The sequence below is a fragment of the Oncorhynchus clarkii genome, chromosome 5 (assembly GCF_045791955.1).
Source record: "Oncorhynchus clarkii lewisi isolate Uvic-CL-2024 chromosome 5, UVic_Ocla_1.0, whole genome shotgun sequence".
NCBI lineage: Eukaryota > Metazoa > Chordata > Actinopteri > Salmoniformes > Salmonidae > Oncorhynchus > Oncorhynchus clarkii.
The window spans coordinates 26,108,062-26,122,104 of record NC_092151.1 but is presented as its reverse complement, the minus strand read 5'-3'; the positions used below and the strand labels follow the sequence as shown (position 1 = coordinate 26,122,104).

The following is a 14,043-nucleotide window of genomic DNA, read 5'->3' as shown; positions in this document are numbered from 1 at the left end:
CTCAGGGGTTTGTGATATATGGCCAATATACCATGACTAAGGTATGTGTCTGGGCACTCGGTGCTTCGTTGTGCATAAGAACAGCCCTTAGCCATGGTATATTGGCCATATACCACACCTCGTGCCTTATTGCTTAAATATACTGTGTCTGTAAAATGTATGTATAGCTGGAAATAGAAGCCTAAGTATTGTTGTCCATTAGTTTTCTCCAATCGGGAGGGGTGATGGGGTTAGGGGAAAATAATAAAGGAACATATATCTTCATAGAACACCATTTTATTTCCATGACTACAGGAATGCAATTTCACACTAAATAGTTTTGGAAGTATACTGTTGTTTACTTAGCTCAGTGACTTGTCCCTTTGACCATATCCATTGATTAACTACTGCTTCTAAACCCCCATCCCCCCGTTCTCTCTCTGCAGGTAAGGAGTGCATCGAGCGTCGCCTCACAGCACTACAGTCAGGGCTCTGCATCTGAGGACTCTGCTCAGCACCCGTGGATGCTGCTAAACTATGATGTCAGTCATTCTGGACAGACACCGCCATGCCCATTCAATCTGACCTCCTCCCTACCAACTCAGTATCCTCCCTCCACCCTCTAGTTTCCATGGAGATACCAGCCAGTGGTGGGGGCAGGGGGTGTGTTATGAAGGGCCTGGACTGGGTATGCTTGGGACTGGTGACGCTGGTCTCTCATACTCACAGTGGAGCCTGTGACCGCCTGGTTGATGTTGGAGATGAAGGGCTTGTGAGAAGGCCACTACACACTCCTCCGTGTGTCAGACAGGACCCCACTACACGGACTGAGTGTGTTAGCTATTCATTTCTGTGCAGTGTCCCATACACACAGCCTCTTACCGTCAGTAACGCTGCCCTGAGCAATCACAGCCAAGCAGTCTGCCGGAGGATTCTACTGCAGTCACAGACACGCTCCATTTGATTCTGTCAATAATTCAGCGCTAAGCAATCACAAATAGACCCTCACTTCTCTTAAGACATGAGGTATCACTCTATAAGAAGCCACTCTGTGTAAAAAATATGAATCTCAACCCCTACGCGGGGCATTGTGCTATTTTTAGTTTGGCTTGTAATGGTGATTTGTGGACAATAGTATAGCCTGATATTATAGCGAGTGGACTTAACTTGTCTGTTTGCCTCTTTTTGGTTTCTTTGATGGTTTACATTGATTTAGATTTTATTTGTCGTTTTCGAGGAAACCAGAAGAGTTTAAGAGCGTTAACACAATTGTATGGCCTGTCACAGCCCACAGGCCTGTGTGTGGAGAAAAAAATGTTGTGTGTTGTTTTTGACCCAGCTTAATGTACATTCCTGTGATAGAACCATATAAAGGTGCTGTTACAGAAGTATTGTACTTTATTCATCGCTGTCTGTAACAATTTGTCGATGCTAAGTTTGCCGTATTAAGAATGACAATGTTGCCCTTTTGGACCCAGCAGATAGATTTTTTTGACCATAAACAGGAGAATGTAGAGAGGATTGCTGTATGTGCCACTTCTGGGCCTTGACAGGAAATGGACCTCACTGCGCATTTCCTTTTGACCAAAGTGAAATGGCTGCCATGGTGGAAGAACAGCTGGAACTGCATAAACCCCATTGAGCTTTTTTAGTCTGAGTGCTTGAGATGGATCATCTTATTAATATTTCCTGAAGTTTGTAGCAAATATTGTTATTTTATCCAGTATAGGCCAGGAATAGCACTTTGTAGACCAATCAGACAAATGAATATTGCCCGAATTGAAAAATAAACTAATTTGCACTGATCTCTGACCAGACACGTGAGATTTAGTTGAGCTTTATTTATTGCATATTTTCCCATTTAAACTTATTTTCGGAGTACAGCAATCACAATCCGTTTGTAAGACATGTTGGCAGTAGAGTAGCAGCCCCTGTGACTGGACTACACCAGTGATTGATTACTGGTGTTATAGCACTGTGTTGAGGTTTATCAGTACTGTACAGAAAGAAGAGTGAAGGTGACTTATAAGATGTACATGAAACATTATATGTTCAGTTTTTCATGTACATATTAGGAGAGATTTCAGTTTATATAGAATCATTTCTATGGGTTTTATTGTAGTTTTAGGCAGTTTTGTTTTAGGTTTATTCATAGTCAGATGTCTAAGTGTGATGGGTGTCTGAATCTTGACAGGGAAGTGTCATAAGCTATTAAATTTTAAAAGGTGCCTTTGAGAAGAAGACCCCCCCCCCCCCCTCCTAAAAAAACTGCTACATTTGTACACTGAAAAAATATTTGTTGTATTGAGTGTTTGTTTCCTTTCACAGTAGCCAAAATGAGGACTGATGCTTGGAGTTTATGGAATTGTAGTGTATCAGTTGTTCAATGGATATTTGCTGGTAAGAGTTTTGCTTGAGGTGGGTGGATGTTTCCCTAACCACAGCTCTAGGACCACATCATTGTAACCCCAGCAATAACAATTTGTGGGTAGATAAAACATCTGACCATATATCTGACGGTGCAATGGACCAGCGATTAGAAGCGACTTCTACCCACTCCAAGAAGCTTGCGTGTTCCGTGTACCCATTTGTGTGAAACAGTGTTTGTGAAAGAGTGAAGAGCTTTTATATTTCCCCACTACAGGGAACTAACAGAAACGAGAGCAGTCCTGCAGCTCTGTTGCATATCCTACCTGACCGCCTTGTTCGTCATGGGTAGAGCAGTATGAGGAAGGGAGCATTTTCCCCTGTGAAGATTGTCTGAATATTTTGGTTTCCCCAGAGATGCTTTCTGGCCAGTCAGTAAAAAGTATATTTTTTTCTTACTCTGAAATGTTTCATTTGCATAGAGCGTATGTCAATGCATTAATGTCTAGTTTATAGTATACACATTCCAGATGATTATGTCATGTCTAGTGACCCATATGCTTCTTGTCTTGTTCTGATTCCTACGGATCAGCTAGTGTAAAGTGGGAAATGTTCAACGAGTGGCTGGTAGCAAGGCAATGGTAGACCTTTAAGGTTTTTATGCATGTGTCACTTTTTTCTTCTGTTTCTTACCATTAGTATCCTAAAGCCACATAAATGGCAAATAAATCACTCTGTAGAAGAATTACAACTTAGAAGGTGGTTAATTGAAAAGCCCATGACGTAAAAGCTTGATCTGCACGCCAATGCTTAGGTGGCACTAAAAATACATGCCCACTTCCATAAGGGATATCACTGAAAAAACAAGGTTTTGCCATACAACTTGAGAGGTTTGCAGTTTTGCTTCTATGCTTTATAAATGCAGTATACCTGCAAGTTTGTTCCACACTGCTAATTTACCTTACTATCTCAGACTCTGTATCACTTATAAATAATGATTATAAAGTACGTTATTGCTCTGAATGTGTTTATATTACAAAGCATGGATAGAACCCCCCCCCCCCCCTCCACACACACCTTCCAAAACATCTTTCAAAAGAGTAGTATCAGAACAATCCCTACAGTAAATTTTAGTCAGAGTTATAGTGAGCTCCAAAATTATTGGGGTTTGACACTTTTTGACTGTGCTCCATCACTTTGGATTTGAAATGATACAATGACTACGAGGTTAAATAGCAGACTGTCAGCTTTAATTTGAGGGTATTTTCATCTATATCGTGTGAACGAACCGTTTAGAAATTACAGCACTTTTTGTACATAGTCCCCCCATTTTAGAGGACCAAAAGTATTGTGACAAAATTCAAAATTCACAGGAGGCTGCTGAGGGGAGAACGACTCATAATAATAGCCGCAACAGAGCAAATGGAATGGCATCAAACACATGGAAACCATGTGTTTAATGTATTTGATACCAGTCCACTAATTCCGCTCCAGCCCATTCTCCACAATGAAGGTGCCACATATACGTATATTAAAGTAGTCAAATGTTTTGTTATTTGGTCCCATATTCCTAGTACACCGGGATTACGTGTGTGAGTCTACAAACTTGTTGGATGCATTTGCTGTTTGTTTTGGTTGAGTTTCAGATTATTTTGTGCCTGATTAGAAATGGTATTGTCATTTTGGAGTCACTTTTATTGTAAATAAGAATAGAATATGTTCTGAACACTTCTACATTCATATGGATGCTACTATGATTATGAATACTCCTGAATAATGATGCGTGGGAAAGTTACAGAAGCACAAATATCAAATAAAAGTCACTCAAATTACACAATACATAATTTACCATTAATTTCTATTGGGCACAAAATAATCAAACGACAAATGCACAAGTTTGTAGAGTCACAAGCTTGATGTAATCATTGCGTTCGAGAAATATGGGACCAAATACTACACTTTTGACTACTTCAATACACATAAGTCAATTTGTCCCAATACCTTTGGTCCCCTAAAATGGGGAGACAATGTACAAAAAGTGCTGTAATTTCTAAACGGTTAAATACCCTCAAATGGAAGCTGACAGTCTGCACTTTAACCTCAGTCATTGTATCATTTCAAATCCAACGTTCTGGAGTACAGAGCCAAAACAACAACAGTGTCACTGTACTTTTGGAGCTCACTGTATATCTCTGACTGTTGTACACTTAAGCCTGTAAAAGATTTTTAAAAACTATACACATTTAAATGTCTGTGTGATGTATCATTTTTTGGTTTAAAATAATAAAATTGTGCAAGAAAGTTATTATTTGTTTTTATTCGTGCATGTGGTTAATTTGGTGGTTTTATATTCTAGGAAGTTGAAGTTCCAATGTTGTACTTCTGGAGGTGTGCAACAAACTCTCTGAAATGTAATTGAAATGATGTTAGTCTAGCTACTTCTATACTTATAACATTATTGTACACTGTATAAAAATAGAAACAACAATTTCAAAGATTTTACTGACTTACAGTTCATATAAGGAAATCAGTCAATGTAAATAAATTCATTAGACACTAATCTATGGATTTCACATGACTAGAAATACAGATATGGAACAGTTGGTCACAAGCACCTTAAAAAAAGGAGGCTGCAGGGATCACAAAACCAGTCAGTATTTGGTATGACTAGCATTTGCCTCATGCAGCACAACACATGTCCTTTGCATAGAATTGATCAGGCTGTTGATTGTGGCCAGTAGAATGTTGTCCTGCTCTTCAATGGCTCTGTGAAGTTCCTGGATATTGAACAATGCTGTCAATCCAGAGCATCCCAAATATGCTCAATGGGTGACATGTCTGGTGAGTATGCAGTCCATGGAAGAACTGGGACATTTTCAGCTTCCAGGAATTGTGTACAGATCCTTGTGACATGGGCCATTCATTATCATGCTGAAACATGAGGGGATGGCAGCGGATGAATGGCATGACAATGGGCCTCAGGATCTCATCACGGTATCTCTGTGCATTCAAATTGCCATTGATATAATGCAATTGTGTTTGTTGTCCGTAGCTTATGGCTGCCCATACCATAACCCAACTGCCACCATGGGGATCTCTGTTCACAACATTTACATCAGCAAACTGTTCGTCCACACAATGCCATACGCTACGCTGTTTGCCATCTGCTCGATACAGTTGAAACCAGGATTCATCCGTAAAGGGCACACTTCTCCAGCTCCAGTAGCCATCGAAGGTGAGCATTTGCCCACTAAAGTCGGTTATGACGACAAACTGCAGTCAAGTCAAGACCCTGGTGAGGATGATGAGCACACAGATGAGCTTCCCTGAGATGTTTTCTGACAGTTTGTGCAGAAATTCTTTGCTTGTGCAAACCCACAATTTCATCAGCTATCCAGGTGGCTGGTCGCAGACCATCCTGCAGGTGAAGAAGCCGGAAGTGGAGGTCCTGGGCTGATGTAGTTAAATGTGGTTGGCGGTTGTGAGGCCAGTTGGACGTACTTCCAAATTCTCTCAAATTAAGTTGGAGGTGGCCTACGGTAGAGAAATTAACATCAAATTCTCTGGCAACAGCTCTGGTGGACATTCCTGCAGTCAGCATGCCAATGGCATGCTCCTTCAAAACTTGAGACATCTGTGGCATTGTGTTGTGTGAGGAAACCACATTTTAGAGTGGCCTTTTATTGTCCCTAGCACAAGATGCACCTGTGTAATGATCATGCTGTTTAGTCAGTTTCTTGATATGCTACAACTGTCAGGTGGATGGATTATCTTGGCAAATGAGAAATGCTCACTGACAGGGATGTAACACACATTTGTGCACAACATTTGAGAGAAATAAGCTTTTGGTGTGTATGGAAAATGTATGGGATCTTTTATTTCAGCTCATGAAACATGGGGCCAACACTTTACGTTGCAATTATATTTTTGGTTCAGTGTAATTGTATCCATTGGCATGTTATAATTTCAAGATATAAAGAAGGTAATGTTCCATGAAGAAATATTGTGTAGCTTTCCTTCAGCTGTTTAAAAGTATTTTTGCAGTAATGGAAGAAATGTAAAATGATTTATCTTGCTACATCCATTTTAGGACTTCTAAATGAATTATAAATCACCATTCATTGATCCTGGAAGAATATAATTTATGTCTCATGAGCTTAGATCAATGTTGTACCCATCAGAACCCAACATATAAGCTTGTTTTACTCCAATGTTAGGAAGCAAAGTAAATGTAAACAAACACAATATGGCCTCAAAACCTGGTTAAAACTATAATTGTGATATCATGGGTTGTCAGTTTTGCAACCACAGCTTTGTATTTGAGTGGTTTACACATCTCTCAGTATTTCTACCTAAACAGGGACGGACACATGTCTTGCTCTTTCTTCTTGGCGTTTCAGAGTAGGGCACCGATTAAAGGTGTTATCTTTTGGGGATAGCATTACAGGCGTGGTAGATGCACGAATGATAGACGGAAAGAAGGAACTAAGCCTATCGGTTTTCCTGTCGTTTGATGAAGTGGTTCTCCCGATTTATGTAAAAGTTGGGTATGTGAAATATGCTGTGAGACTCTATGTACAGAAATTGCTGCAGAGGTACAAATGTAAAACATTGGGCACGTGGAAAGTGTAAATAAATAAATGTGTAGTAGTTGAAGAGTCAGATTAAGCATGTTTCTGTAGTTGTGAAAGGAATCACGTTCCCAAATCCCCGGAGTGCCCTGTAAGGATGAAGGTCGCAGTAGCTTGGATCAGGACTATCAAGCAGGTGTTATATGTAGAGACAGTGAAAATTGCTGAAGGGGCGAGTAGAGTAGAGATGGTAGTGGATGTCCCACATCTGCAGTGAATGCCATGCAGGAGAAGGATCCCGACACACGAACAGTGAAGAAGGTGGACTTTGTTGCGTTCACTTGCACTAGTCAAACGAATCAAAAATCTAATTAGAAGCGGCAAATAGGTTTCTGGGTCTTTACAGCCGAAATGTTACACGGACTACTGAATGAAGAGGTTGCTGTGCTGTGTATGGATCTGAATAGGCATTTAAATCCAACTGAAGGAGTACAGTGTTTTGTTTGAAATGTAGCGTGCATTTGCTTAGTGTTTTTGTTGTTGTTGGTAATTAGTATGATTTTTTTCATCCAAAACATATTTTGTTTTTTGGGTATTTTTACTACCTCGTAGATTAGGTGGCGGCAATACATCTAATGAGTGTAGTCTGCCAATAAACCTCGAAGAAGAATACGAGCAAGGCGCATGCGGTGTTTGTGTGGGGCTTTTGCTAGCTTAGCCGTGTAACAAGCTGTGCATCCCTGCGCGAAACGATCAACCAAATAGGCCTTATTCTAACATCGGAAGCAGGCTACTGTAGTTAGGTATCTCTCTAATTCTTTGTTGTGTTATATTTTATGTTAGAGTTAGGTCAGGTCGTTGTCTATATTAGTTAGCTCAACTAATCCACATAAAATGACTGATCAATCATCACTGCTGCTTCGAAAACAACTGGCAGGTAAAATAGCTAACTTAACGTTAAACTACCACGCTTTTTACCGTTAACTTTCTACCTATAACGTTGGTGACTAATCACTTGTAGTCGAATTATGCTGGTTTTTGCTTGTATTTAATGTCAATTTAGCTATTTACAGCTATTAGCTACGCAATGCAAATTCACAGCTGATAAATGTTTAGCTAGCTAACGCGTGACATACCACTTCTTTGCTTGTAGTTAGCTAGCAGGCTGGCTAGTTAACTAGCGAAACACAACATTGATAGTAACGTTAACACGTTAGTAGCTATTTTGCTAAGGCTTGTGGAGTAGTGTACCAGGTACGTCACTTCAAAGCCAGCTGTCTCAAACTGCATACATTTCCATTGTAACTCGTTAGCTAACTAACAAAGTTAGTTGAATTCCAGTAGGATGTTTGAGAAAAGCTTGACAACACGCACGGCTAACGTTACAAGTAAAGCACATTTTCCAGGCTGGGGTATTGGGTAACGTCAGTGTGTTTGTTTAATCTTTTTAGAACTCAACAAGAACCCCGTGGAGGGATTTTCTGCCGGTCTCATAGACGATGATGACATCCATCAGTGGGAGGTGGTCGTTATTGGCCCTCAAGATACATTATTGTGAGTATGTTTTACTAACTTTGTGTGTTTGGAAAAGTCATTTGCTACCGTCCATCTGATTTGCAAATGGTCTCATCTTCTCTTTACAGTGAGGGTGGTTTCTTTAAAGCCTACCTGACCTTTCCCCATGACTACCCTCATAGGCCCCCGAAGATGAAGTTCATCACAGAAATATGGCATCCCAATGGTAATTGGTTTCATGTGCAATTCTTACTTACTTAGGCCTTTTGTATTCCTTGTGGAACATAAGCCATTGTGGAATGCTTCCATCCCTTTCCGTGCTCGCTCCACTTTCACACCTGCTGCCAAACTAACCCAGATTTAGATGCTAGATTGTGGAGACAATTTATAGATCGGCAGGTAAGGGTGCTCTCGAGCGGCTAGGTGTTCTTTACTCTTCGGCCATCAGATTTTCCACCAATGGACACCACTGCACTCTGTACTCCTCTGTAAACTGGCCCTCTGTATACCGGTGCAAGACCCACTGGTTGATGCTTATTTATAAAAACCATCTTGGGCCTCACTCCTCCTGTCTGAGATACCTACAGCAACCCTCATCTTCCAGCACCCATTCTGACAGTCACATTCTGTTAAAGGCCCACATCCCTGGATCGCTCCTCTTTTCAGTTCCCTACAGCTAGCCACAGCAACGAGCTGCAAAAAACACTCAAACTGGACAGTTTTATCTCCATCTCTACACTCTTACTGACACTTGTGGCTGCGTCATGTTTTTGTCTCTAAAATGTTGTGCTGTTGTCTGTGCCTAACAATGTTTATGTTGCCATGTTTTGTCTTTAGGTCTCTTATGTTGTGGTGTCTCTTGTTGTGATGTGTGTTTTGTCCTACATTTAAATTGTTTATCCCAGCCCGCCCCCATAGGCCTCTTGCTAGGCTGTCATTGTAAATAAGAATTTGTTCTTTGTCTTGCCTGGTTAAATGAAGGTTAAAAATAAAATGTGCTATCCTCTCTAGGCCTAGCGATGTCAAACCATCTGCTCTGTGCTTGGTCTCTAGGTGGTTTTAGGTCTTCCTCTTTAACGTTTGCCTTGTGTGTTTTATGTTAGGGCCTGTTTTGTGATTGATTTGTTTCTTCTTGGTGTGTGTCCTATCCAGCACCGCTTCCTCCTCTTGAGTTGTGCTTCTATTGGGACCTGTTTTTTAATTTCCCACAGCCGGATGTTGCTGATGCAGTCTGGCCAGTGGACTCCCAGAAGTCGAATAAGATGGTGTTTAATGAATGACTTTAGTTTGTTCAGCATGTTCGTAGTAGGTATCCATGTTTCAGATCCGTACAGAAGAATGTATTTGACATTTTGAGTTCGTCTTCAGTTTTGTTTCATGTGCTATACATCTAGCCAAAGATCTGTGTTTGTCAGCTGGTCAGCACAGGTTGATTCCTGTCCTCCCCCTCTCCTCCCTCTCTCAGTGGCAAAGAATGGTGACGTGTGTATCTCCATTCTGCATGAGCCCGGAGAGGACAAGTTTGGCTATGAAAAGCCTGAGGAGCGCTGGCTGCCCATCCACACTGTAGAGACCATCATGATCAGTGTCATCTCCATGCTGGCCGACCCGAACGGCGACTCACCCGCCAACGTGGACGCAGCCGTTAAGTCCCATAAATTCAAACATACATCCTCACAGACAGGGGAAACATGCATTCCATTCAGTTAGAAAAAGCTGAAATTATGGTGCTAGTTTGTTTTTATTGTCTCGATGTGAAATTTCACTGCTCATGATTTGTCTTGATATTTGGTAGTGGTGAGGGATACTCCACCATTTAGTTGATTGTAGTGATTGTTAAACCCAGGGTTTTGATGTACAGTTGTATTGTGCCCTGCAGAAGGAATGGAGAGAGGATCCTTGCGGAGAGTTCAAGAGGAAGGTAGCTCGCTGTGTACGAAAGAGTCAGGAGATGGCGTTTGACTAGGCCCCCTCCTCGACACAAACCCAGTGAGTTCCTTTCTGGATCCACACAGCTATAATTTCACACTCATGTTGCAGAAAGTGAGACCCATTCAGTGCCTTGGTTGGTCACTAAATAATCTTCCATTGTGTTTCCTAGTCAGTCTTGATGCTCCTTTGTCTGTTATATTTTATGTCTGCAAGCTAACTGTTTTTTCTTTTTTAGCTGAAATTTTTACCATGGCGGATACATCATGTCACTCTTCAATAAAGACTTTTGCACCCGTGTTCTGCTCTTAGGAAGATGTGGAATAAAAAGCCAACCCTTTTCTTTAGTTGTGTAAATAGGGTCAAGTAAATGTGTGTAGATAAACATCCCCCTCATGGTTATTGTCCAGTTCTCACCTTATACTTATTTATTTAGATGATCATGACAATTCAAGATGTATTTTTTGTTTTGATGAGCTTATTCTTTATTTTCAACCTGCCACTGAGCCATCTATTTTAGACTTGTCTCTTATGCAATTTTGGAGTTCAGAGTATTTGAAGAGATTGTTACCAACAAAGGCTTTCGTTGCCCGTTCTATACCCCTGGAAGCCCATCCCCTCAAGTGTTCTGCAAAGTCCTTTCAAAGAGGTCAATACACTCTGCTGCCTTAAGTTGTTTTCCTGTAAGCAAAGGAAACTGTCTCCAGTGATGTCAACATCTGTCTGGATACATTTCTTCTGTGTTTGATCAATATATTTTTGGGGATAAACCAAAAACATTAGCATGATGAACAGAGAATATTTTTTTGTAATAAAGATCATCTAAAATTTGATTGTGTGTAAATATGTACTGTATCAAATTAGTTGTACTTGATTCTCCTTGCTGTTATAGCTTAGATTTTTAGGGACATGTCAGTTTGCCCTTTGTCTATTCTTGTGAATCATTTTAGATTTGGCGTAGTCTTTCAAGGGTGTGATGAAGTGATGCCACTTTTGGTTAAATGTTTACTCAAGTATAGACAGACTGGCCCTCCGCAACACAATTTCATGTTACGCAAAATATCTAATGGAAGTGGCGATGGATTGTTAGAACAAGAAATAAAACTTGTAGCTCAATAGTTCTACCCATTCACCTGTGTGACGTGAAATTGTAGGCATTTACACCCACAGTTAATGTCTAACTTGAGCCCAATAAAGTTTTGAAAATTATCTTCATGTTGATTTACACAATTAACAAGAAAAATACAATGCTGTTCTTACATTTTCTCAAAGATCGACAGGGACACATTAAGCACCAGCTTAACATGATGTACTCTCAGTATAAAATCATCTTAGCCACACGAAAGTGGAGGCCCGAAAAATCCATCTGCCTCACATTAGTTTAGAATAACCTCCAGCACTCCTGAGTTGTCTACTGTCCAGGAGCTGAAAGGCTTTTGTTCATGAATTGTTTCTTGACAAAGCACATCCACCACTGAAAAAAAAAAAGTCACAGTCCAATTAAGTAAGTAATCTGCAATTTCACTTTATTGTCAATGTTAGTACTTGAGTACACTTGGGATTTAGTGTGACAGATAGGGAAGTCAAATATTACAGTCTCACCTTGCTGGGTTTGTCTGTCTGGGGGTCAAACACACGGTCACACAGCCTCAGCCCCGTCTCCTGGCGGATCTGCTGCAGGTACGCCCTCATTGTCTCTGATCAGGGACAACCAGAAACCAAATCAGATCAATTAAAAATAAGTGATTAACGTACTACTGGCATTCCCACATCTCATCCTGCAAGGACTTGTGCTAATGCTCCTTACCCTCTTCCTGCTTGTTGCTGGGCTTTGCATACATGGCGTTGAGAGGGAAGCCAGGTTCTCCAGGGATGGGGAAGTTAGTGATGCCCAGAGTGTACATTTCCTTCTCTCCCTGACCCCTGGAGCTGCACTGTAAACAAAGAATTTGAGAGGGGAGTTCACAATACAAATGTCTTTCTTTGCATTATTCTGAGGACCTAACATTCTATAACTTAGGGAGCGGTTATTTGGATTCATTAGCCATTTAGTTCATTTGAAAATCATGTTGGCAATCAAATCAGATTCAGTTACCTTCTGTAGCTTCTTCAGACATTCAGAAATGTAAAGGGTGACGTAGATCAGAGTCCTGTCTGCCTCGTTCTGGGAAGGGGGACAGGTTGTTAACTCCAAGAATACACCAAGCCTTTTGTATTCTCATTACTACTGACTTTAGTCTATCTGTTATCTGATAACAACATGAAAAGGTGTATGCGAGCAGAGCCTAGTTTCAGTCACCATCCAACTTAGTTAGAATGCTAACAGAGCTATGAGAAGATTGTATTGCCGATATTGTAGTTTCAATATTCAGAGGCAGGCTGGGGCATGTTGGAAAACTAGGGCCAAAGCACTGTAGCAAGAGGCCTAAAGGATAGGTACCGTAATAAAAAGTCACTTCATTAAAACATAGACAGTATTCCTTACATGTCAGGTGACTACTTTTACAGTCACCATTTTACTCATAGACAATAAAATAATTCAGTTTTCCTTTACCTTGATTTCATAATTCTTAAAGAAGACGTTGGCTTTGAAATAGTAGATGGCCTCTTCAATGATGTCAGAATCTTTGGCTGAAATAACACGAGTATTGAGTATACAGGAAGTTAGGGAATGATGGACAAGTTCTTCAAAATAAAGAGAATGAACACGCGACTGACTCATGACACCAAATAAGGAAGAAACATGCCCCACCAGGCAACCAAAGTCAGAAGCGAATTAAAAAAAACTGATGTGCAGGTTGAGAGTATGGATAGCTCAATTATAAATCACAGAATACTTGTTCGTATCACACATGAACTTTGTCCATTATTGTAGCCTATTTTCTAAACACCATGTGTGGATGGTACGAGTTTGCAAGCTGAAACGTACTCTCTTTTGCTGCAGGGCCCTTGAACTGGGTTTTTAGTGGCAGCATAGCCATGTTCCCCACCATCTTGGTGTCCCCATCCATCAAGCCAGAGTGGTACGCCTGCGAAGCAAATTGAAAAAGTTGATGTTTGTATAGTATAATGGCCCTTTCGTGAGATTAAGAATGTGTTCTTAACTGTCTTGCCTAGTTAAATAAAAAAATAAACAAGATGAGAAGCCAGTGCACCTGATAGCTGTCAATAATACTAGTAGTTACAAAAGAGCAGATTAGCTAGCTAATTTAGAAATTAGCCATATTAGCTGCAAGCGCTAACATGTTAATTTGCTAGTTTTCATTTAAATTGGCATCTAGTCTGTCTCACTATCATGCAATATTGTACATCAAATTACGTAGCCAACTTCTGGGGAGGTAAAGGCATCACCAATAGCTAGCAATTCTACCGTCTGTACATCATTAGGGTGCATACACGCACAATTATCATACAAATAATCCCATTTCAGTATTACTACACACTTGATAAAAGTTGTTCATTTAAGAGGTGGTCATAATATTGTAATTTACTTACCGGCATTTTAAGAAATAAATGTCAATCTTCTAACCCAGCAAAATAAAAATGTTTCGTTTGCCAGAACACTGCTTCCGCCTGTCCCACCCAACAGAATTACAGGAAGTAGACAGATGCGGTGTGTAGAATATTTGAATGGCCACAGGGTGGTGCCAATTTAACATTTTCATAGCAATACTTGTGTGAA

At 40.5% G+C, this 14,043-nt stretch overlaps 3 protein-coding genes across 10 annotated transcripts in view; 2 read left to right on the top strand and 1 right to left on the bottom strand.

The window, feature by feature from the left end:
• The window catches only part of LOC139408581 (serine/threonine-protein kinase ULK1-like), a 35,546-nt gene extending 32,455 nt beyond the window's left edge, over positions 1 to 3,091 (top strand). For 6 of the 8 annotated variants that reach the window (XM_071152639.1, XM_071152644.1, XM_071152640.1 and 3 more), the window contains one exon: positions 426 to 3,091. In XM_071152639.1, coding sequence (XP_071008740.1) covers positions 426 to 481 — 56 coding nt within the window. In that variant the 3' untranslated portion in view covers positions 482 to 3,091. The remainder of the gene's footprint in view (positions 1 to 425) is intronic. The other 2 variants (XR_011634300.1, XR_011634299.1) reach the window with 2 other exon arrangements.
• A 4,477-nt stretch (positions 3,092 to 7,568) lies between these two features.
• Positions 7,569 to 11,194, top strand: LOC139408580 (ubiquitin-conjugating enzyme E2 G1-like). The gene is made up of 6 exons (XM_071152637.1): positions 7,569 to 7,854; positions 8,369 to 8,471; positions 8,561 to 8,658; positions 9,898 to 10,076; positions 10,312 to 10,421; positions 10,600 to 11,194. Exons 1-5 carry the CDS (start codon positions 7,812 to 7,814, stop codon positions 10,396 to 10,398), a joined length of 510 nt encoding a protein of 169 aa, XP_071008738.1. The 5' UTR covers positions 7,569 to 7,811; the 3' UTR covers positions 10,399 to 10,421; positions 10,600 to 11,194.
• Positions 10,822 to 13,964, bottom strand: LOC139408579 (actin-related protein 2/3 complex subunit 3-B-like). The gene is made up of 7 exons (XM_071152636.1): positions 13,857 to 13,964; positions 13,291 to 13,390; positions 12,916 to 12,992; positions 12,457 to 12,525; positions 12,169 to 12,295; positions 11,964 to 12,058; positions 10,822 to 11,835 (listed from the first exon to the last, which is right to left on the bottom strand). Exons 1-7 carry the CDS (start codon positions 13,860 to 13,862, stop codon positions 11,773 to 11,775), a joined length of 537 nt encoding a protein of 178 aa, XP_071008737.1. The 5' UTR covers positions 13,863 to 13,964; the 3' UTR covers positions 10,822 to 11,772.
• Between the last annotated feature and the right edge of the window lie 79 nt (positions 13,965 to 14,043).

Bases quoted from the DNA above. Each gene is read 5' to 3' on its own strand.
- LOC139408580 (XM_071152637.1), top strand. From the start codon at position 7,812: ATGACTGATCAATCATCACTGCTGCTTCGAAAACAACTGGCAG. The intron at 7,855-8,368 runs GTAAAATAGCTA...TAATCTTTTTAG, and splicing joins GCTTCGAAAACAACTGGCAG to AACTCAACAAGAACCCCGTG. The intron at 8,659-9,897 runs GTAATTGGTTTC...TCCCTCTCTCAG, and splicing joins AGAAATATGGCATCCCAATG to TGGCAAAGAATGGTGACGTG.
- LOC139408579 (XM_071152636.1), bottom strand. The intron at 12,993-13,290 runs GTACGTTTCAGC...GTGTTATTTCAG, and splicing joins GGGCCCTGCAGCAAAAGAGA to CCAAAGATTCTGACATCATT. The intron at 11,836-11,963 runs GTGAGACTGTAA...TTTTTTTTTCAG, and splicing joins AGACAGACAAACCCAGCAAG to TGGTGGATGTGCTTTGTCAA.